The following is a 25,137-nucleotide window of genomic DNA, read 5'->3' on the forward strand; positions in this document are numbered from 1 at the left end:
CTTCGGCACCGGGAGCTGAGGATCGATACCCGGATGGCAGCAGCCACGCTAAAAGTCCCCGGTCTGATCCTAGGGATGACTGGGGACGAGAGAGAGAGAGAGGGAGATAGAATGATAAAGAGAGAGAGGGTGAGAGAGAAAGCTCGGATTTGGCGGGGGAGATAGCAACCAGCGAAATGTGGACTAAGTTTCGAGGAACTGATACCTGTTAAATAACATTTCCTCGAGGAAGCGTAGGCGAAGACGCCGGACAAATTCGATCGAGTGCGCTCACGTAAATCCTCGTTTCCGTTCCCCAACCATCTCCCGGGCTCAGCTGAGAGCGTAGATCGGCAATTCCGTCCGGATAATCCGCGGAAACTGGATCCGAATCTCGAAACGTTTCACTAATCCCGCTCGTTGTAATGCACGACGCTTGATCGCGGATTCTGACGTTTCGCGTGATGGGATCATACTAATTATGTATGTATCACCCGGGATATCCCGCGCCTAAGCGACCGGTTATTTTACTTTATCGGTCAGCGACGCGAAAACCAACCTCCAAGCTGATGACTATCTGGAATCGCGTAGAATCTACGCCGTAGATTGTTAACCCCATCCACTACGATTCGTTCTACGGTTTCTTTTTTAGTTAGTTTATAGACGCATCAACATCGTAGCTTGGCTTTACAACTATTTGGTTCGTGCTACGGGATAGCTGTTACATATTCTACTTCTTGGGAGTCGTGGCGTTGATTATGGTAAAAATGTTGTCATCTCAACAGTTTACGATTGAAGAGTCCTTACCACAAGAAGGTCGTTAAAAGGAAAGTATTGCATCTAGTTTATTATGTGGAGAAATGAATATAAATAAATAGACAAAGTTGGCAAAGCAAGATCGGCCAAACTAGGCCACCGCTCCATTTTACGAAGCCTTGTTCCCAGCGAAATATGCTTTAAACCTTGAAACACGCGACGAGACGGAAGTTGTCGAAAATTCGACGGCAATTCAACAAAGCAATTTTCCCCTGTTGAAATTTCGCGATTAAATTCCGGGATTTCCATCGTGAACGTCAGCGACTTAGCATTCCGATTGCAAAAATGTTGTTCGTGTCTCTCTCTCTCGCTCTCCCTGTCGAGTATCTATCCGATCGACGCGGCGAGACGAATTGATCTTGCAGCTACGTGTAACGGAAAATGTTACGTTTCATTTGACATGTGATGGTTACGAATGGCAGTAATTTCAATCTCCGAAGGCTACTGTTGCGGAACTTTCAGCTGAAACTGTTCCGTGAACCGACGGTATATAGCAACGATGAAAAGTGGTTTAACATTTAACAATCTTCCTCGATCGATCCGCGCCGATTCCGAAGAAACCGGGAGAGAGAAAGACGAAGAAAAGGTAAAGGAGTCGGAAGGCCCATAATCATTCCGAGAATTCATTTGAGAAGTCAATTTAGACGTAACCGGTTCCATCTTGGTATAATACAGCCCCGTTGAATTAGGATCGCTCGACGTTTTCGATATGTTTCATCTCGTTTCCTTTGTGTCCTCGTGGTTTTATTGAAACTTTTTCAATTTTGCTTGTCCCCGATTGGCGGCACGTGTGACGAGAAGGAGTGCATGAAAAGAATTATTTTGATAAGTCTGCATCATCAATCATGTCACAATTGACAGTTTTATAAGCACTGTAATTTTATTTAGATCACCGAAACCGCGTTTGTAACACAACAAGCTTGTTGAGTATGTACAACTTTTGTTATTCAATTTTGGTGGTCGACCACGTGTGGAGAACTTATTTTATGCATTTTTCACAAGAATGAGAGCATGAACAATTATTTGGGAGGCTCGACAGGTGTTAATACAGTCAATCATGTCACAATTCACTCTGGTTGCTAAATATTATAATTTTATTTAGATCATCGAAACCGTTCGTTATAAGACGACCTCATTAAACGTTTAAAACTTTTGTTATTCAATTTTGGCGGTCGACCATGTGTGGAGAACGTATTTTATGCATATTTGAAAAGAATGAGAGCATGAACATATGGACAGGTGTTCGTACAGTCAATCATGTCACTCGACTGTTTTATAAGCACTGTAATTTTATGTAGATTACTCAAACTGTACTCGTTAATGATTTAGATGCAATTAGATTTTTATAAAACAATTTTATGATCTAGGTCAGCAGATTGTATTTATGGAAATATTGCATACCTCCTTCTGATTTTATATTTTTGTAGAGTACTTCTTTAGCACGATTCACAGAAAAAGAATGCCAAAACTTTCTGAGAATATGGTAAAATTGCTTGACGTACATTTTTGAAGTGGAGACTATTGAGAAGAAAGATGGAATTGCTATTGAAAAGAAGTTTTATGTAATACCACAGTGTGGTTCGAAGCGAACTACATATGTATTACAAAAGACGTCAGAATTCAGTTTTGCACTCGCTGTCGCGGACACCGAGAAACTTCGATGAAATTATGCAGTAGGGTGAAGTGTGCGTTTCGTTCGCAGTATATCATTCGCTTACGGTTCGGCCGGGTAACATAATTTCTATCGGCGAACTAAATTAATATCAGGAACCAAAGAGTGGTGATAAATTTCTCTTCAGGGTGAGGTTTTCCGTGAATCTTTCAGGAATATTACCGGGGAAGTGGAATCATCGAGACGAGATTCTGAATATCGATTTGTAATTTGGCACACTGGTCCCAGTGACAGGTGGATATTTCATCGGCATCTGGGAGAAAGATATTAGCCCTGATCGTGGCTGATTGCAGTGAACGTAAATTAGCCTGTTCCCTTTACGCTCGCGAATCCTCCCGGTGGATTTTGCGAAAATCCTCATTCGGCGAAGTGTTTCCTTTAAGGATCCAGAAGAAGTAAGGACAGGCGTTGACACTCGTTTACATCGAACTATCGTTACACTCTGTCCCGGCCAAGCAAATCGATTTCTGTTCACTCCATTGGGCTCATCCACTGGTCATGTACGAAAAAGGTAGAAAAGAAATGGGCGGGGTAATAAATATTGCACGTCCCAAAATCTATCATTTCGCTCAATTGACCTTTACGAGGCTGGAAATTCTCGACACTATCAAGATTAATTGACTTCTCCAATTAGAAAACCCTTGTTTCGACAAAGGCGAATCTAAAATCGTGTTTCAAGATATAAAAGATGAAATTTTCTATCATTTATAAAATCATATTTTAAAATATGCTTAATTTCATTTAGATGAAGATAAAAAATTATGGCGTCCATTAGGATTAGCTGTATTATATTATATGATTGAATTTCAAATTCTAAACTTTTTGGCTCTTGAAATTGATGGCCAAGTATTTTCCGATACACTTTTCCAATTTATGGGAAAACGTGGACATTATAAACGACACTGCAGACGATTCGATGGTCCGGTTAGTCGCGAATTAATTTCAGCGTTTAAACAATGGATTTCGTTTTCGTTAAACTTTTTAAAAGGCAATCCAATGCAGATTTCCGGGTATTTCACGATTTTGAGAGTTTTAATGGATTATTTGTTAGTAAAATGAAGCCTGCTAAAAGGTTACACGATGTATTATAATATATTCGGAATAAATTGGAAAACAGTAATTTCGCTTCTCTGTAAGGCATGTTAAAAGCATTCAGAAATGTTCAACGGTAAACGCTTATAAAGAGTCATACATTGCTTTAAATTTTCACTTTGCAAATATATATATTTCGCGAGCAGTGACCGAATTTATAATATAGATTTAAGGACTTATTGCCTTAATGACATTTTCAATTATAGTCTGTAACAAGTGTGCAATATATTGATAATCGATAGTAAAAGTTGCCGGTAGGATTTGTAGTCGCCCTGGGAACGTTTTGCGAACATTTTGGCACTTTAATTGGTAACTATGACTAACTATTATATATGCTACGTATACGGAAATTCTATTTACTGCATTGAAATTATCTCAACCCTTTAACAATAAATTCGGTCACGGAAATTTGCGAGTCTCAATTAAAGCAACATTTTTCCTAAAATTATCATAAATGTAAATCATTCGTGTTAATAAATCATACATAATATGATCAGTAATTATTTTATCGCTGATGTGGTTTTTATAAACAAACAGTACTTCAAATTAGCAAAGAAAAGGTTTCTCTCTCAGTTTTCGAGAACAGTCCCAAATTGCAAAAAGATCCTACCAACAATTTAAAATCGTCAACGTTTTCAATTTGCTTTATGCGGCAGAAAGAACGACGCTTCCATTGGCAGATTTAGTGCTCGCACTTTGTCAAACGTTAGGTGTCGCGTATTTCATAAAGTTCTATCGCGGCCGCAAAATTTCGATGATAGTGAAGCACGGTTTATGAAGAAGAATCACTTAATTTACATTCTATAAAGTGGAAAATCCAGTTTTACGGGCTGCTTCCTCTGCGGCACATCCGCAGAAATATAAATTTTGCAACGGTTGTAAAGATAGTAGTTGCAGAGGAGTACGAAACGGGGTGGGTCGTAATCTGAGCCAGTGTCGAGACGTCGCGACGCCCCGGTCAATATTGAATATACATTTAAACATGATTTTGCATACGAAGGCTATCGGGGTGATGGCAGCGGTCAGGTATATTACCGGTGGCCCGTGGAATGCGTCGTATCGATTTGCAATTTGGTAAATCGGCAACTGCGCTAGATGGATAGTCCATTGACTCGATACAATGGCGCGACCACTGACGCCGGGGAAAATGTGAGTCGCGCCCGTCGTCTTGCGACCGAATGAATGGAAATTTCGAATTTTATCGCCGGCCAACAATCGAGGCGATCATGCCCGTTCCACCATCGAAAAACTGACGTTGATAAATTTTTACTCGATAAGATCGGAACGGCTGCCTCAAACTTATTTGATTATCCCAGACCCGCCAAAGAAAGTGATGCTGGTAGAGAGAAAGATAAATTCAAGGGGAACGACATTATAAAGTGGGTAGTGTAAAATGTTAAAATCATTATTATAAAGTTACGAAAAAATATAAGAATTTTTTATTTCTATTTTGCATAAAGATTCACTGTTTACGAATTATTAAATAAGTCATTGATGAATCCACTTGAAAAAAAACTTTGTGTCGTACCTCTTTAAAATGTTCAATTAATTCTGTGTTATTCAATCGAATATACAAATAACATGAACGATAAGAAACACGAATCACGGTCGACCAAATGCAATTCGAAGCTACTCACAAGGAAATAATGTTGAATTACTGGCAAAAATATATCAACCGACTCGAGATTATCACTTGCAATTAATCGCTTCAGATTTATAGAAATTAATTTTGCTTACAGGATTTATCGGGGTAATTCGAAAGAATAATTACACAAGAGTATACATTACAATCCGCGTCCACGAATTTCGAAAGGAAACTAACTGGTTTGTACGAATTGATCAAATTAGTCTTTGACATTGGATCTTCCCTCTTGTTAAATAAACTCTTCAGCAATTAATAAATTTCATTATCGACTGTGAACCAACTTCGTTCGTTAATAATAAATAAAAGAAAGTAGAAAGAAGGACTAAAAGTTTCGCATACAGTTCAATTAATTTTAAGCAAGTTGTTTCCCGAAACGTCGCGTCGCCAGAGGATAAGGGAGGAGGTGATGGCTTGAAGATCCAGGAAAGGCAGACAGGAAGGAGAGAACTTCTAAAGAATGGTCCTTTCCACTTTCCCATTTTCCTTTTTCCATAAGAACAAACAGCTATTCGCCTCTAGTCTATCCAAGTCGGTTTCTGTATCCGTAGTCCTTGTTCCTCCACGGGCTATATTTCCGCCATCTTACCGAAACTGCGAGCAACTGCAGCGAAATATCCTTTCACATAATTAAACAGGCTCACTTTGTCTCAAGCAATTTGCGAACTTGACTACTTCTAAAAACGAGATTTACATTATGTTCGCTATTTATTTTCTTGATGAACTTTAATTCACAATGATGAACTTTTAAAATAATCACTGTTTTATATTTTATTTTTACTTCATGTATTAATGAAGTTACTACATTATTATCTTCATCCCCATGGCAATACGCGTAATTTCAGTTAAATGTAATTTTCGAAGTCAAATTTTGGCAAACGAGTCTCCGCTGCGTACATTCAAAGATTAATATTTTCGAGATTATTTATGGTACGAATTTCCTACGGCACATTATAATCCCAGCGTATTCATTCCATTGTTTATTTACGTTATAACGCGGATACATTGTTCTTAACGATTTCATTTGTTTCGCCATGTTTTATGAAACGAAACTTGAAAATGTATGCGGCAGCAGAAACCCTCGTGACAGCGAACACAGTAATTAATAGACCGTACAGTGTATCGTGTTATTTATTCAATAAGAACGGGATTAATGCGTGTGTCGATCGAGTGGAACTTCAGCCGCGACATTAAACTTTAATTTTAATCCTAGAACACCGTCACAATCGGTACTATCCTCTTTAGGAATCTCTTTTCTCTCAATATGTATTTAGATCCTGATTTTAAATGAAAGCAAGATAAAAGTAGATCACTAATGTTCCTAATCGTTTTCAAGCAAAAATCTTTTTTCATTTTTTTGAATTTGACTAAAAAAAAATATTCTTCGAACACTGTCACTATCAAAATATTGATCAGGACTTTGAATGAAATCACAGAAAAGATTAAAAGTGTTTCCCATTATTTTATGTTTGCAAAGTTCTTTTTTCAGTTTTCGAAGGTTCGACCGGGCACACGTAGACTTCGCCTTGCCATTATTTAATAAAAAATAAATTAATTTCGCTGCACTAAATTAGAAAATTGCTCGTTGAAATCGCGCAGTCGGGACGACGAAGATTAATGGTCAGAACCGTCTGCTACAGAAGATTAGTGTTCCCCGGGCCGGGAGTGGATGGTTTTCAAAAATAAATTCGCAAAAAGAGTTCGATCGAAAATTTCGATCCCGGCCATGAATTTTAATGAAAGTAACGTTAACGTCGATACATTTATCGGAGAAATTACGAGACTACGGCGGCGGTGCTCGATCCACCAGAAGAAATGTTCGAGCAATTAATCATCACCAAGAAGATTGTAGGAAGAGCTCGTCTCGCGATGGATTAGTTTATCAAACCTGTAACGAACCCTTACAGGCTCTTCCTCTGGCCATCGGAAAAGTTAAGAACTACCAGCTAGCTTTCCACGAAGAAGCTTGTGTACGGCGCGGCGCGGCGTTTCGCACCACTATTCGCTATATTATAATTGCAGATTCCAATTTCAGATTTTTCGCTGTGCTAGTAATTACAACGGCGTTTGACGACGAAAGTCGACCTCGATTATCCGAACCTTCGATATCTGAAGTCTCTATTAGCCCAATATTCGCTTTTTCTTAGATCATGCAATTCCCGTTTTTTTTAGATAAAGTCTTTCCTGTATCTCAAAAGTGTATGAGTAGGACATGGTAACTCAATTTATATTTATATACAAATCAATGCAAATTTAGCACTGTAATTATGTAACTGCTTTATTATTCGACCAGACATACTTCTCTGTTTATTTCGGATAAACGAGGTTCTACTATTAATGTATCACTTTGTATTCATTTTTACAGTAATTAAAATTCGAACATTTTTTCAGTAATTGCATGTTTTATTTAAAGCTCCACGTGAGAGGGAAAAAACGATGATTTTTTTTGATAGAATAACGAGAACAAATGCAAAAATTGTGTAGTTTGCAGGGTCTACGCAGTTCCACGGTTTGGAAAAGCATGTTTTGTTGTACGGGCTCACGCCTGTCACATGTTTTAAATTTTTTTCATGTGTTGTACTACTTCCGGCGCTGATGGTTCAATTTAAAACATACGAAATGTCTGTTTGTAACATTTTACTGTGTAACATTTGGTCGCGTCCATGTGTTATTTATACACAAAAAAGTAGGCAGATTTTGAAGTCGATGTTACACTATCTTTCAAAACTAGATTTTATATAATTATTGGCCGTAGAAATTCGTAACCGGTTAATTAATTTCCCGCGTCACCGTGATCGAGTATTATGCAGTTCAAGAGTGTGACTTATTAGACGATAGAGTCGTAAGAGCTATTCTGTAACAATGTACCTAAGTACTAATAAGTGTTGTCTCCACTTTCGAGAGAGCAACTAGGAGAAGTATGCCCTCGAGCGTACGTCGCGCGCCGGTATGAAAACTATTCCTTGTTAGTAGTGTCGACGAATTAACAGCAAAGTACAACTATGATTTTGATAAAACTTTCATCATTCGCAATTTTGTAAAACTGTGTTGAAGCTTCTGCCGTTCGCAATATTTGGGAGTTATTCTCTCGTAGTTGACAATAAAATTCTCTTGGGCGAGTTTTAATAAAATATTATGGTCACATTAATACTTGCGTTGTTGTAAAATTTTCATATTGTGCTTTGAATGAAACTACCTTGTTTACAATATTGTAAATTGTGAAATTTTCAAATTTGTTTTTCATTTTTTTTTGTTTTACGCAACAGTAAACCAAAATCGGACATTTTCCAGGCGATCGTTGTAAACCGGAAGCGTCAATCATCCAAAAATGTGGTAGAGTCATTCACAGAAAAAATTGTTACTAACGTTTCAATTTGTGGAATTTTTTTTTAAGAATCTGTGACCACAAACGTTACGACACTTTTTTCTCCTACTACATCATGCAAAAATATCCTAGAAAATAATGAACGATGGATTACGAAAGTAGAGGTTTCAAGCCTTAAAATTTTTGGTTGCAAAATTATCATTGTTTAAATAAAGACAATCTTCCGGACTCGGAAATTGAAACACTAGTTAAAATACTTGGATCCACTGTAAGTCTCACATTATTTCATTTCCGCATACAAAAACAAATGTACAATTATGTCAGGGTTACATCACATGTTCATAGAAAGATTGTTATAAGCTGATGAAATCGAACAACTTTTTTCAACTTGAAATTATGACTGTGCGTCTAACATCGTGGTATTTGTGCTTGTATACAAATGGCACATTGATTACGATTCATCGATACGCGTGTCATGCAGATCGCGGGGTGTATTAAAACTGGGAGTAAATTGCGGCAAATGGAAGAAAACGGCGCGCAAGTTTCAAGTGGAAAGGAGCTTCTATTATCTGAATCCAATCTCAATCAAATTATCGAACATTACTATCCAGCTCGAAGGTACCACGTATACCGGGCGTGCAACCCTATTACTTACCTATATTAAGAACAAAACGCGTATAAGAACATCATTATCTACTAACTAGCACTTTGATTCTCCGTCGACGAGTTTAGTGGTACGAACCGTTATCGCAACGGGTAATTATTCGAACTTTTCTCTCCCAAAGATTTTCTAAACCTTCCGAGTCGAAAACCCTAACCGAGTTTATTAAATTTATCAATTATAAATATCGTAAAATCTTGACCTAACAAAAACCCTCGAGTCTTTCGAGTACCCGACTCTACATCATCGACCATGCCAGAATTAAATAACTAAATACAGTTGAAATAATATCGTGTTTAGTGGAGGAGATATTCGTTTTTCGTAGTTCCTACGGTTCCCGTTTTCTTAGATCAAGGCTTTACTGTACTTAAAGATTCGCAATCTAGACATTACTTAAAATAATTGTAAATAAAATGAAATAATATTGTTTTATAAAACTTTTACTTAGTTCCTCATTATCTAATGAGTTGTTCTGTGGTTGAAGGTTTACTATATTTTGTATATTTTGAATTTTCATCTTTCGCATATGGCTAATTTATCTGCATGCACATCCAAACTGAAGCAGTGTAAATTCTGAAATATTATTGCAAGTTTGCAACACGAATTCGAACGTTTTTCCCCCTTTCGGAGGGTCTCCTTGTCCCAAAAGTTTCGTATCGAAAACTCCTCGACCGTGGCCGAGTCAATTGAATTTATGATGTAAAAACAACATCTCGCGGTCCTCCTTAACGAATCGTTTGTGCACCGCGGCCGGAGGATTCACTTTGACGCGACAAATCACTTGTCTCAGTTCCGGGAGTAGCACCGCGAGGCATTTTATCAAAAGTTTAATGCAAACGGTAACTTTCTTCGTTATTCTCTTCCTTCCGTCAACATTATTCTCGTATAATGAGGACCGAGGGAGTATAATTTTACTGGCGGACACGCTCTTATCGCCCGGGACTGTTCGCGATGAATCGAGGCAAACACAAACATCGCAACGCGCGCGGACGCTATATACACCCAGTGTAATTCGTCGTGTAACCGAGAGCTCTCCGAGAGATCTTCCGTCGCGAGATAACTCGCGAAACGTGAAATGAAGATTTTTTCCAAGCTGCCATCCGTATCCCAGAAGAATCATTTCGGAGATCACTGACCGATAACATTAAATTCCTCAAACATATTTCATTTCGGTGCTCTCCCATCTCTTGACCTAAATCGACGCGCATTATTATCGCACATTGTTTTCATCACTGTTTCACGATTTCCATTTAAATGATGTTTATGTTGACCACACGAATGAATACTGTCTAGGAAATGGTCGATCGGTGAACCGAGGATACGTATCGGGACTCAGAATAATATTATCCCAAAATTTCATTCCGTGGCCTCATTTTTTGGTATCCTAGATTGATCATCTGATTATTGAGTATTTTTTAAGGTTTCATTTATTATCATTTCACATGCATTCCTACATTACAACACTAATGAATTCCTGGAGGTTGCCTAATAATCAGGAGATTTAACCAGAGACAGCTTTTAGCAATGCATCCCACATTTAAAGTTGCATAAAACTCAGCAAGTTCATCGGATTCGCCGTAAAGATAAAGTTAAAATCGTTCTTAATGTTTTCTCAGACATTTTAACTGGTTGCATTTGCGGGAAAAATCTGACCAAAGTAACCTAGAACGAGTCTTCAGGTTTCATCCGCTACATCATGCAAAAATCATTGCATTTTTAAGGTACGTTTTGAAAGTCCCCTTAAGGGTTAATAAGTACCTAATACTCAGGAAGATAGCAAGTTCGCAATGGAAAATAACAAGTTATCAATTCATCACTTATTATCCAAGAAGTGTCAGTGCACCTTGCTCGTTAATCAAAAAAATTCCGTAAATGAAAAAATATTCTAGAAAGCCCTTTTGAAGTGTTTTGCGCGGAGACTCGTTATTAAATATTCTGCCGGGAGTGTAGCGCACGGGGAAGCAAAAAGTGTTCCAACGAAAAACGAAAGAAAAAGAAAATAGAAGAAAGGAAAAGATTGAAGCGCAACGCAGGGTAATCGTCAATTTGGCCAGTCCCGGGGTTAACTCTTGCTGGATTTACACGCCGGCATAATTAAAGTGTCACGCGGCGAGTAACGTTGATAGCGCATAAAAGTAAGAAGGCCAAAGTAACGGGCGAGCGCCTTTGTTCTTCGACGCCGAGCGAGGGCTTAGTTGTGAGAAATTAAGCAATTAAGCCGCGTATTTTACTACCGGAGATCCAAGTTCCATGTGCAGGCTAGTCTCCTGCGACGACGCCTGAAAGTCAGCGCGCGTCTCGCGGTGAGAGCAACGAGCATGGACGTGGCGTTATTAAGACGTCGCGAAAGTCCAACGCGAATCTGGCCGAGCCAGATCGCGAAACCACAGATTGGCAGAAAAAGATTAGGCCGTTGAAGTTCGCGCAAGTTTTGCGCTGAGAATCGCGGCAGGACCATCCGATCGGCGCAATGCGTGAGGTACGCGTTTTCACTTTCCTCCACTTTCGTACGAAAATATTTTTTAAAAATATCCATTTTACATTCATTTTTCGCAGGTTTTTATTTTTTTTACCACGGCGCACCTCCCCAATAAATTTGACAAAATTCATGGACGATATTCATACCTACACACTGTCACTGTGAAAATGCAAGTGATGTCGCTCTTAAACTTCAATGCAAAAATCCGAATTAATTGAAATATACTTATGTACATGGGTATTTAACATCTTCTTGATTTTTTTCAGAATTTTCTAAACAGGGAAAATATGTCAAAAAATGTCTCGCAATTTCTGCAGAACATTTTTGGATAAGAATTTGCAATCTCATAAGATCAAGCGAAGTATTTAAAAAAATAGTTTAATACCTTCACATCTGTTTCCTGCATCAAACATGAACGCGTAAAGTTTGTCCGTCTAACCGTGATCGCAAATATGGGACGAATTAATGTCGAGATTATAGTTATTCAGTGTCCAACATTTCAGTGATAATGACGTAGACAATTGCGAGCGGAAAGAGGAGTATATTCGCGGTGTTGTTTCGCAGAACATTTCTCACACGAGAACCATCCATTATCGTACAAGCAGAGAGGTTGACTTAAATCTGAAGCTTTATGCCGGATAATCAAAGCTCCCCGTACTCTATGCAACATCGATAACTGCGTCGCTATAAATGCGCGGAATAACCTAATACACTGGCGAGCGAAAATCATTCTAGCCGGTTCACCGGCGGATATAAAAGTGAACGGTGTGCATGCATCACACGTTACATCAATAACCTCGTATACTTTAATACATGGAGATGCATATCTGTCTAACAGCTGTCTACCGTGTCTGTATGCATTATATATTGGAACAATTACGTGTTTCCTCGCACGGAAATTCAGACGCTCGTTTATCGTCCTGCCGGCGAATAAGATGTCAGATTCGAAGCAGCTACTTCAATTCTATGTACAATGCCTGGCTTTGTTTCAACCTGACTTATTGTTCACCCGAATAGTCGCCGTTTAACCCTCACGTGATGACCGCTTTCCACGATTTTATTATATTTAGACACTGTTAAAAAGATAACTTTTTTAGTATTGGACCATATACGACTTGGATTTTTTTGAGAAGCTAGAAGATACTTGTATATCAAATTTAAATTATCATTTAATTCTAATGCCACTGAACAATAGTTATTATTCTCTCAGTTCGTCACGCTCAAAATGTTTTAACACAATTTTATTCAATCCTCACACTCGAGTTATACTAATATAACCAATATAACGCTAACGTTGCACTCATGCTCCCTCAAAATTGTGTTAAAGCGAAAATGGGTTTAACGAAAATGATCGCGCGAAATTTATTTAAAAATGTATACACGATTTAAAAAAGTGGCAGAGGTTAAACGCGCGAACGGTCGACAAGGATTGATGTCGCGCAATCATAAATAATTGAAATTAAACGAGGATTAAATGACAGATATAGTCAAACAAATCTTTTTAAAAAAGTACATCGAAAACTCGTCGCGAGTGTTTGCATGATGCAATCGTTCACAGACTAATTTGTCAAAAGAAGATTTCTATAAAATCGTATTAAAGGGTCCAATTTACATATCCACTGATTGATTTAGCTGATTTTTTTTCAATTTTGCGATTTAATTAATTTTATGGAATGAAATTGAACTGTACTGGACAACGTTTTAATCTGCATCGAAATCGTATAGAATTTTAACAATCAACGGATAAATTGTGATGAACCATTCTGCCGTTATCAATCTGCTGTCACAGATAAAAAGTGGAACCAATTTGTATTAGGTTGGTGCAAAATTGCGGTTTTTGTTCTTGAATTTTAAAGCTGCATATACATTTTATTTTGTTTGCCAATTTGACAATTCCAAATTCGAATTTTTTCCTTCATTTTCACTTTGATAGCAAACGAATAATAAACTATTACGACAGAAGACAGATCACGAATCGATAGATGAAACGTCGCTTCAGAAAAATCACTGAAATTTGAACAGATGAAAACCACAACCTTTTCAAAAACATATTCGAAACGATCGATAAGTCGATGGAGAATTGGTGAAGACGGCGAATACTCGATTCCTTGAGAAGCTATTTATTCGAATTGCCTTTCGTTTGAAGATTAAGATAAGGCTTGCGCACACCGTTCGTTGAATAAAACGCGTTTAAAACTAATTGACCTTTTAACTTCTATCCCGATAATACATTGGTTCTGTAATCCACTGAAATCAGGGAAACTTTGGGGGATTTTGATTCTTATCGCCTACAGCACTTTGATTAAAAGTTACTGGATAAGAGAGATCCTTATTTAATTGGTTGGGGATTTTTGCAATAGATGAGCTAACGTTTATCGCAGAGGATTTAACTATTTGAGTTTGTGCAAATCTTAATGAAGTCCGGCTCGAGCAACTGTATTATGAGCAGAACTTGTAAATGATTAATAAATTCACGAAGAAAGAGCTTCGAATTAATTTGTACACCTAATAGTATCATATTTTTTAAATAAAATTGAAATTAAATCATCGGAGAATGTCCACGTATGTTTTTAAAATCAGAGTTCAATTGGAAGCGGTGAATAAAAGTTTCATTTTGTCAGCTATCTGACTTTTTTTATCGCAGGTCGCATTGCTGTCTACACGGAAAATGTATTAAAAATGATTATTTATTGAAATGTTAGTCGACAGAGAAAAATACAACCACTTCATACGGTCGCGTCATACTGTGCATAGTTCCCAATGAATATGTATGAAACACTGTTTTGACTCGACCGTCTCTGAATATTATTGTACTTGTGCATGCCTTTTTCATATCAAATTTTATTCTAGACAAATAAAATATTCTACTCTAACGCGAGGTGCAAATGAATGAATATTCTATATTAAAGTGCAACCAAATATATAAAACGCAGCACAAAGTCTTTTGTAATAACAAAAATGTCCGATGAAAAATTCCGCCGTTTCGCAACATCGTTTGCTGTTAGCGAAATGGTATTTTTATTTGTATCGCAAATTGCACTCCGTTCTTTGTATTTGTCAATAATATTATAAAATTGAAAGCTTGAATTTTTCATTATCTCCGATAAATATTGCAGTTGACGCTTTTTCCGATGAATGTAAAACAAAAGAAAACCAAAATAGCAAGGAGTCTTTAGAATGTTACTATCAGAGAATGATTGAATATGGATTATAATTAAGTCCCGTCGCTAGTGAATAAAAACTTGTAATCAGAAAAAGCAATTTCATCTTTGATATTCATTCCCATTCCTAACTCGCAGCTCCCGATGGTAAAAATCTACTGAAATAAATTAAAAGTAACTTTTTTAGACTTCTTCCTTGAGAACGTCCGACCTGATCGCAAAGATAGCGATCGAGAAATTCTGTAACATTCCCAGGGACCATTTCTTTTGGGTCATTTAATAGTTCCCAACTTGGCTGTCATATTTGATAGAAAGGAACTTCTGCTTGCGTGTCCCGTCCGTGTAAGTTTCGAATTCGTTTAAATTTTCGTTATCTGATAATTGTCCTCCTGAATTCGTTTTACGAAGAAATTTTTCTGAAGATTCCTTTTTAGAACATGGACTCGAGTTTATATTTTAGTTCCACAATTGCAGCATCGTAAAACAGTTTTTATTCTCGGCTCATCCGCGAAAGTTAGACTTTGTGAATTATACACTTTGAGAATGAAATAAAATGTTTGGGAAAAGTTGTAGTGTATCATAACGTGCAAGTCTGCTTCTTATAGGGGAATAAGTTTTTATGTTTTTTGTAGAGTAGTTCATAAAAATTGAATTCTTTTTAGAGTCCAATTTTTAGTAAGTTTCCTTCAATCTTTGATTAAAGATTGTTCAAATGATTTGTTACTAACTACATTTCTAATGGTAATTTTTAATCAAGATGACATTTCGTAAATGTTGCCTACCGACAATTATCTGATAAATTAAAAAAATGTTCCACAATTTTTTGGTATATTTTTCAACAGTAACAACAATTTCAATTGCGAACCACCAAATGGCCCTAGGAAGTAGAATCTAATCATCGTTTTCAGGATTGTAATGACGAATAGGATTTCGAAGCTTCTCGAGACAAATTTTACAAGCATGTTCCCATCAAACAAAGTTAAAAAACTGTTTGTCTTGCATGCAGCAGCGTTTGATCCAACCGCACCGGCTCGCAATTACCGAAAGCTCCGAGCAATTTTCGTCGGAAAACGCGCGCGGTCCTTTCGCCATCGCCGCAATAATATTGATCCTTTTATACATTAAGGATCCAGAGCGGCGTGTACGTGACCCGTTTCACATAGCTCCTGGCTGATCAGTATTTCCGTCCCGATGTGATCGTATAAAAACTATTCTAATCCTATTCGACGGCGGTTCTGTTCGAGCACAAAAGAACGAAATCGTGACGTCTCGGCGTAGAAAACTTCTTTATTGTCCGCAATCGTCGCCCCTCGAGAGGATCCAGGAGGGCACGGTCATTTAACGGGGGAAGATCGTTCGAACTTCCGAGAGCGCACGCTGGCTTTTCGCGAAATCGAATAATGCGCGACGGCGTTTCTGCACTCGGCTCCCTCTACCTCGTTCCTTCACTCTATGCTGCGTCACTATAGCGCCAGCCATATTTTTCCGATTTTTCAACTTTGGAAGAATAATCTCGGAAAGCCGAGTGCACGATTTGGGAAAGTATGATGAATAACGAACTTCATACAAAATATTGAAGTTGCTGTCTGTATCTCTGGATATAAGCGAGAAACATTTTAGAATCGGTGCAAAACACCATCTACATCTTTCAGATTTCTGGTCTTTGAAAAAATTCGTATTTTCGAAGTAATGCGTAAAAATTCTTCAATCTAACAACTTGTATTATAATTTACCCACTCTGTTAAAATTTAATATTGTCATTACATAACTACGCTGGTGCTGCAGATGTGCACCAGTTCAATATTTTATTGTTATATTTTGCTTTAAATGAATTTACTCTCTTCATTCTATATTTCTTTTTAACTCTTTTTGCGCAATGGTATTAGTATTTGGAAATCAATAGACGTTCAAAACTCTCGAAAATTGTAGTGGTGCTATAGCTGTGCTCCACAGTGTATTCCCTCTCCCTCTGTTACCCCCTCCCGTCCCTCGATTTCCCCCGATACTTTATCCGCGAAAGTTACGCGCGGCTCAGGCTCAAAACGCGGCGCCGCGTTCAATTTCTCCGCCGCAATTTCTCGACTTGCGAAAACCGTGGTGTCAAGCACTCTCGCAAGACGGATCGTCTCGCTTGCCATTTAAAAACGGCTAGAGCTGCGCCGACAAAACCCCGGGACAAAGATTTGCGAAAAAAAATCCAGCGTTCCCAGCCTCAGTGCGCCAATTTGTTCAGCGAGATTACCACTCGAACCGCGCGCGCGAAAAGATTTTTTCGCTAAAATGCTTCTCGCTCGACTCGCGCGCGTCACTTCTGCAAGATAAACGGGGACTCTTTTCATAGTCGAATTCTCGCCCATTCGACTGCCGTTTTCACGCTCCCTCTCTCTCTCTCTTTTTTCGCACAGTACAAAGTACACCCCGCGCACGAAACCAGGGGTCGAATGGATCGGCAATTCGATTTCGCGAGGTGGGAATCGAAGTTCCCACGCGATACTCTCGCCACCCTTCTTTTGTTCCGACTGACGTTCCAATCTCCGTGTTTCGCACTTCGAAATCTCATTAACGATCGCCGACATCTTGATCGCGGCTGACAGCAACGCCGCCGGTAATTTGTTGCAATCGGAATTTTCGAAGCAGTGAAAAGTGCAACGACTTCGACGAAACGACGGGGAAAATTGTTCGGATGCGCTGCAAGCGTAAAACTGATGCTCAGTGATTTATTGGATGTTGTAACGACTCTGGGGGATAAACACCCCTCTAAAAACTGTATCGAGGATCACGCGGCGTTCAGTTTGGTGTAGATTGCTCTTCCGACTGTCCGCGATCATTTGTCACATAAAACTTCGCTGTGGGCTCTCGAGATCTCCAATCTGTCCAGGAGACTCGTGTAATCGGGAGAAAACGCATTCAATTGTTGGAGAAAAGAACAGGAATAGACGGGACGACTCTAGGAGATAAGCACCACCCTGAAAAGATGCATCATGGCTCCCGTAGCTTTCACACTGAGCTATCTTGCTGCTACGACTACCCCCGATCATTTTTTCCATAAACTTCCTCTACTGGGTCTCGAGAAACCCGATTTCTTCGAAACACTTGTGCAATTAAGAGTGACCTAGTCAAATCACCGAGTTACTAAAAAAAAAAAATAGGTCTGACGGCTTTAGGGGATCAACATGATCCTAAAATCGGCATCAAGAGTTTGCCAACTTCCACTTTAAACTAGATGGCTCCTCCAGCTATCCTCGATCATGTTTACCATAAATTTCCCCTCCCGAAATCCACAATATCTGGAAAAGACTTTAATCAGGAGTAAATGCTTTGAATAGATAAAAAATTAAAAGAAATAAATTTGTCGATTCTAAACTAAAAATTGGTATGTCAATGCTCCAACAATTTCCACTTCGATCATTTATTGATCTGAGTCCAGAAATCCCCAATCTTTCCGGAACACTTGTTTACTCAGGAGTAAACGCATCAAATCGCAGAAAACTATAGAAATGGTTGTAAGGACCGTAGGAGATCAGCGCAATCCTAAAAGCTATATGAAGTTTTCAAAACTACCCTCGACCTCCTTGCCCATAAGCTTCTTTTGCCAGGTCTCGAGACTCAAGATTTCTTCGGAACACTTGTTCAGTCAAGAGCAAACGGCTTGAATCGTTGCAAAAATTAAAAGAGACAGGTACAACGACCCTAAGAGAAAACTATCATCCTAAAAATAAATAGTAACGAGACTCCTGTAACTTGCACTTCACCTTAAATCGCTCCTGCAACTATCCTATCATGTTTCTCATGAACTTACGTTGCCGCGTCGCGAGATTCCTGATTTCTACTGAACACTCGCTTCACCATGAGCGAGCGTATTGAATTAACGAAGAACTAAAAGGAAGAGTTGTAACGAACCTAGAGAGGATAAACACTACCTTAAAATTGGTATAAAAACTCCTCTAATCTTTCCCACAAACCCAAAACCCCCAATCCCTCCGCAACAGTTGCTGAATCAGTAGCAAATGGATCAAAACGACGAGAAACTGAAAGAAACAGGTGAAAGGACCCTAGTGGCTAAACACCACCCTAAAATCGGTATCACGGCTTCCGTAGCCTTCACTTCGACCTAGATTGCTCCTAGAATAATCCTCGATCATCTTCTTCGTAAACTTTCTCTCAGCCGGGTCTCAAAATCCCCAATCCCTCCACAACACTTACTTAATCAGTAGAAAACGGATCAAATCGGTAGGAAACTAAAAGAAACAGGTATAAGGACCCCAAGTGTTAAACACTATCCTAAAATCGGTATAAAGACTCCTCCAACTTGTACTTTAAATTAGATTGCTCTGGGAGCAATCCTAGATCATCTTTCCCACAAATTTCCCCATTCCGGTCCCAAAACCATCAATCTCCCCTTTACACTTGTTCCATCAACATCAAACGCATGGAATCGCCGAGGAAACCAAATGGAACATGGTCACTGATACAATCCTGTAGGACGTCAGGTCCTTACCGGTCACGAACACGGCGAGCACGATGAAGATCGTCGCGGAGAGGGTAGGACGCGCTTCCCGATGTCTTGCGACACTTTTCATGATGTCTCCGCGGTTAGTTTCCCGTAGTTACACACTCATATACGCGTCCGGCGTCACGGATCACAGCTCCGGGTTCATGTTAAGACATCCGGTTCCGCTCGGTCGTCGCACCTGCTCGTCGATCCATTCACCAGGGCGAAACCGACGACGAAAGGAAGCGAACCAAAACGAAAAAAAAGGAAAACCCGAACAAAGCAAAAAACAAAGAATAGAAAGAGGGGGAAACACTTCACTGGAAAATTGGTGTCCGGTCTCTTTCGGCAACCCCCGGTTGTTGCGAGAATCCTTTTTGGCGAACGGGGGTTCAGAGAGGGCTGTTGCGCGAGGGGGTCTCGTTCTCTCTTATCAAGAAAAAGAGAGAGAGAGCGCGCGCGCACCAACAGAAATTAAAGGGACACACGTCTAGGGTGTGTGCGGTCGCCGGAAAAAAAAGAAACGAAGGAGAAAGCCGAAGAGATAAAATTCGATCACCGACGATCTCTCTCTCGTCGGCGATGGCGCGCTGCGCGTTTCAGGACGACGTGACGACAAAGAGCTCTTCCGGTCGACGTACAAGCGGCTACTGAGGCTCCCGCCGCAAGCACGGAGAGCTTCCAGTGCGTCGACTCGGTCGTGCAACCCGAAAGCTCGTTTCTCTCCCCCCTTCCAACCCCCCTCGCGGCCCCCGTTTCCACCCCTCTTTCGCCTCTTGGCCCCTCTCTATTCCCCCTTCGCGATTCCCCCTTGGTCCTCCTCCCACTCCCCCCGATTCCGGTGCACCTCCCCCGTTGACCCCTCCCCCCTCCTCCTCGCCCTGTCGCCTCGTTCTCTTCTTCATCCCCTCTCCTCTCTAGCCCCCTTCGTTTCGCCCCCTCGGCCATTTTAGCGTCGTCGTCGCGATCAGCCGCCCCAGTGCGGGCTGCGCGCGAGCGAGAGAGCTTTTGCGTCCTAAAGCTAGATAGCTCTTGGGGAAGGGGTGATTGATTGGCGCTGAAACTTCGCGACTGATTGAATCTTTTTTACGTTTCAATATCGGTATCCTCGAGTGGGATGTATGCCACGCTCTGAAACAGAGTGGCTGGGATCCGACTGTACACGGGTATTAAGCTCCTTCGAGATAGGGGATGTTGCTACTGCTGCTGCTGCTGCTGGTGGTCTGATGCTGATGGCGATGGTACCATCGCCACGCGTCCTGGATCCAGGATCCAGTGAGATGGACTGTTCTATAGATCCTCTTTCTAAGCGGGGCTCGTCCTCATCCTTGACCACAATGGGAGCTAAGTTCTATGAGGATTACGACGGATCGGTTTGATGCTCTTTCCGGAATTTGTAGGGCTGTCCAGTCACAATGCTGTCTGATACCCTCTGTATAATTATTTCTTAAGACTTTTGGGTAGAGGAAGGGTGAATAGTGATTTGTATAGGGTGTATTGATGTTTTTATGGATAATTATTTTTTGGGTAATTATTTTTTGGCTATATTGAGAGAGGATGTGGTTTATGGGGTGTAAAGGCTATCATTTATATTGGTTGTGATCTTATTATTACTTCGATGAGTTTTTCTAAAGAAGAGTTGTCTGTTGAAGATGCTGTCTGATACCCACCATGATATTGTTTCTTCAGTCTCACCATATGTTCCGCAAGATAAAGGAGTGGTAGGAAGCTTTTATGATTTTTATAATGTTTTATGATTTTTATTCCTTACATTATTTTGATATTTTTTCTGAATTCGACGGGTTGTCTGCTAACAATTCTGACTGATACCCCATTTATAACTACTATTTAACTACTTAACTTCGAGAACAGGGGTGGCAAGTAAGGTATCTAACCTTTTTATATTTTATATGGATTCTTCCTAATTATAAAGTATAATCTGAAGTTATTTTGATGCTTCTTGAATCTGTAGGGTTGCCTTTTAATACTACTGTCTGATACCTCCTTTACAATTATCCTTTATCCCTTCCGATCCATCTCAAAATAGATAGGGAAGTAAAAGGGTTGTCTACTGCTTTACGGTTTATAATAATCAAGAGTTATAGTTTATAAATAATGTTAAATATTTTAATATTCTCATTTCTCAGGATGAAGAAACCGTGTTCTCTTTCACGTGCTGTTAATCTTCTCACTCCCGACAATATTTTCACCAAGTGGTTCACAAAAATCCACGGTACTAACGGAACTACATTTAGAACAAGTGTACAGTAGTGCACGGCAATAAAAAGCGACAACTTCGGGTAAAATAACCGTGTAATCTCTTCCTGGATATCATTTCTTTTACGACTGCACCAGCGTTTAGGGCAGCGCAGTTAGAAACGTTTGTATAACACATTGTACAACTGCTTGGACTCGGTGACTTTTAATTTTTATTTTATATTCACTAATTTAATGAACCAAATATTCAACTGTGTCTTATCATTTTCCCTATATATTCAAAGAAATTTACAGATGTGTATTTCTTTCAAATTTGACGAACACGTTCAGTGAAAAGCAACGCAAGAGATGGAGAAGATCATTTTTCTCTTAACTGTATTTTCTTCAAATTTTATAATGGACAGTTCTTTCGCACACAGTGTCTTCAGATTATCCTGAACCTCGTGCAACACGACATTTCGCTATAGGTCAATGTTGACAATAGCAGACCCGGCACGGCAGCTCGTGAGCTCTCTCCTATTTCGACACGGTTTATTCATTCACTTTGTCTACAGAAGTTCGTTCTGTAATTAGATGCTACGTTGTCTCCACGCGCTTTATACACGTACAATATATGATACCACGGGCGGCAAGGCCTCGTAAGAAGCTCTGTGCGTAGAGAACATGGCTATAGGCCATTATGCTTGACATCGCCTCGGCTGCATTGTCACGATATTAATCCTTTGCGGACGAGGATTTTATTAAATATTAAAAATCTTTTCTTCCTGGAATCATATATCACTGCTTTCGACGCCGGAGGAGAACGAAAAATGTGCAGCCTTCTTTCGTTGATTAAATAAATTGTATCCAATATGACGACGTTCTTAATCAAAGGGTTGAATGTTTAACGATAACTGTTTCGCTAAGAGGGAGAAAAAATTATGGTTGCCAATTGTTTTTAGGAAAGTTGATCGTACATCAGAGTCTTAAATATTGGCAAAATGGAAAAATGGCTCTTTATTTGGTGTTACTTAAATAAATGATTTCTACTCAATATGGCTAAATTCATCCCGTAAGGGTTTCATGTAAATTGGAAACAGAGTTAGTAAAAAGAAAGACAATAATACAGCGGACGAAAATGAAAAACTATATAAATTATTGGCTTACTACTTACCTCGAATTATTCGTATTGAAACTGTCCCTTAATTTTCGATGAATTACTAAAATGTTTTTTCTCAGCGAAATAATAATGCACTTATCCAACTGCATAAACTAAGGGTTGTAGTTGCAAGCTTCATTTATCAGAGCCGCACGACCGTGAAGTTAATAAATCGACGGTATACATATAGAAAAGGCAACTTGGAAAGCCTGATCCCAATTTCGCGGAGTTCCGCTAAGACCTCTGATTAAGAGATAGTCCAAGTCTAGATTTATGGGACCTCAATTATTACAGGAGAGGAGCTATATACCGTTCCAAAAGCCTTTGTCGTCACGAGAAAAATTTATTCACGGGTTAATAAATGATTAAACGTTAAGCGAAGTGTTACGGAAATTTTATTAGTCTGTTGAATTCGAGTGTCACAGTCCAAATGGCTTGCGGGCAACGCAACTGGTCCAACACGTCCTATCCATTTACTTGGCCCAGCCGGAGTACAATAATCACATACGACGTCTAATATCTAGAGGGATTCCGAGCAGAAATTATGGTGAGAAAATTTGTAAGACGAACATAATAGAACGGTCCTGGTAACGCCGCGGAGCCAGCGCGACTTCTCTTCAATTCATTAAAATAATACCTCGCCCTCAGGATGGGCTAAATAAAGTGCTACAAAGTGTTTCCTTCTTTTATTCAGCCAGTGCGTTTTTTCGAAATTAAATTCAACAGAGATTTCTACGTCAAAGGATACCGCTGCAATTTTTCAAATGGAGCAAAAAGTTTTTATTCTGATTCTTTCCGAACCGAACGACGCGACCACCGAAGATATTTATTGAAAATATAAAAATGCTCTTCGTTCCCTTTGTGTAAAAATAGACAACGGATTTTATGCATTTGCGACAGAAGTGACCAGATGAAATTTAATGAAGGAATAGCATATTTGTGTAATTTCCAATTTATTGAAATTGATTGAAGAGAGAAAAAAATATTTATTTAGCTCCCATTTGTTGCAATCGATGCGCACAATTTTTATTTCGGTGAAAATCTCGCAATCTATTTATAAGTAATATTGATCAAATTCAAACAATATTTAATACTCATTATTAAGATGTAAATACTCTATTCTCGAAAAATTGAAACCAGATATCAATTCGATTTCAGCAGCTCGGAGCTTTAAACTTTCAGCACTTCTCACGTAATTTATCTTCCTAATTAGGTGCAGCACATGGTGATAGGTCAGCGCCATACACAGCCAGTTGCATTGTCTGATACTTCCTGTACATCTTCGAGTGCACACATCCTCGGTTCCTCTCCAGGTGTACAATACAACATATCCTTTCCAGACCTCTTTTTCAGGGCATGGTTGGAACCCGGTTTATATTCGTACACATTTGGCGGCCACATCCCTCACAACACCTCGCGCCCTCATATAAGTCGTGAATACACTTGTCGGATTATTACCTTCCTTCTTTCGCCTCGTTTTCCGCAGTTCTCACCGTTTCTTTGTTCGCTGGTCCCATGTTCGTTGTATTCTTTGTTTTACAGTCACTCTTTGCTCTTTTATTTTTTTTCCCCCTGTGAACCTTTTATGTCCAATCTTCTGAAACAATTTCGTTATATATTTATTGAGTTCATCAATTTTGTCACTTGTTTATTGCTAATAAATTGAGTCCGTGGAATGTGTCGCCTTGTTTATTGCGTACGATCAAGGTACATATCATCGGGAAGCTCTTTCAGTCCTTTGAAGTAATAAAATAAATTGAATGATTACTAAAAGGCTGTAAAAATAAATTACAAAGTTCTCGTACCTATTACCAGTGTCGGGCAAATTTTATTTTATATAATAAATAATTAAATAATAAATTAACGTGTGATTTAGATTGCAAATACTAACTAAACTTTTTATTGAAATAAAAGTAATGTAATAATTCCAAAAGTGATCTATTTATTAATTCTTATTTGCAAATAAAAGATTATTTATTATTTGGATTGTGGTGGAAATCAAATAAATAGTTTTGGTCTTCTCTTATTTCTTGTATTTTGTATATGTATAATGAACAATATGTATAATACATATGCTATAGCAACCTTTTCAGGTATACCGCCAGTGGCCGGGCCTAGCTGCCTATAAAGAATACAATTTAATTTATTTGTCAATACAAATAATACAATTGGAATTGTATATATATATTTGTAAATAACAATTAACTTTATTATTTTATATAACTCTATTTAGACTTGCTCAAATAATAAATAATTATTTTTGCTTTCTATTTGAATATCCAAATAACAAATAACTTGTTATTTAAATTTCTATTTAAATGATTATTTATTTAAATAAATTTATTTATTACCCAACACTGCCTGTTACTCACAAAATTTTAGAAAGTAATTTTTACGCAGGTCGATTCATGAAAAAAACTTGTTGATCACGACCAATCAGACGGAAACAACGGACAGTTGCAT

The 25,137-nt window shown here is 38.9% G+C and overlaps 1 protein-coding gene across 1 annotated transcript in view; it reads right to left on the reverse strand.

The window, feature by feature from the left end:
- The window catches only part of LOC143211002 (fasciclin-3), a 56,342-nt gene extending 36,354 nt beyond the window's left edge, over positions 1–19,988 (reverse strand). The window contains exon 1 of the mRNA XM_076428384.1: positions 19,326–19,988. Within this exon, the coding sequence (XP_076284499.1) occupies positions 19,326–19,407 (82 nt within the window). The 5' untranslated portion in view covers positions 19,408–19,988. The remainder of the gene's footprint in view (positions 1–19,325) is intronic.
- Between the last annotated feature and the right edge of the window lie 5,149 nt (positions 19,989–25,137).

Source organism: Lasioglossum baleicum, chromosome 7 (genome assembly GCF_051020765.1).
Source record: "Lasioglossum baleicum chromosome 7, iyLasBale1, whole genome shotgun sequence".
Lineage (NCBI taxonomy): Eukaryota > Metazoa > Arthropoda > Insecta > Hymenoptera > Halictidae > Lasioglossum > Lasioglossum baleicum.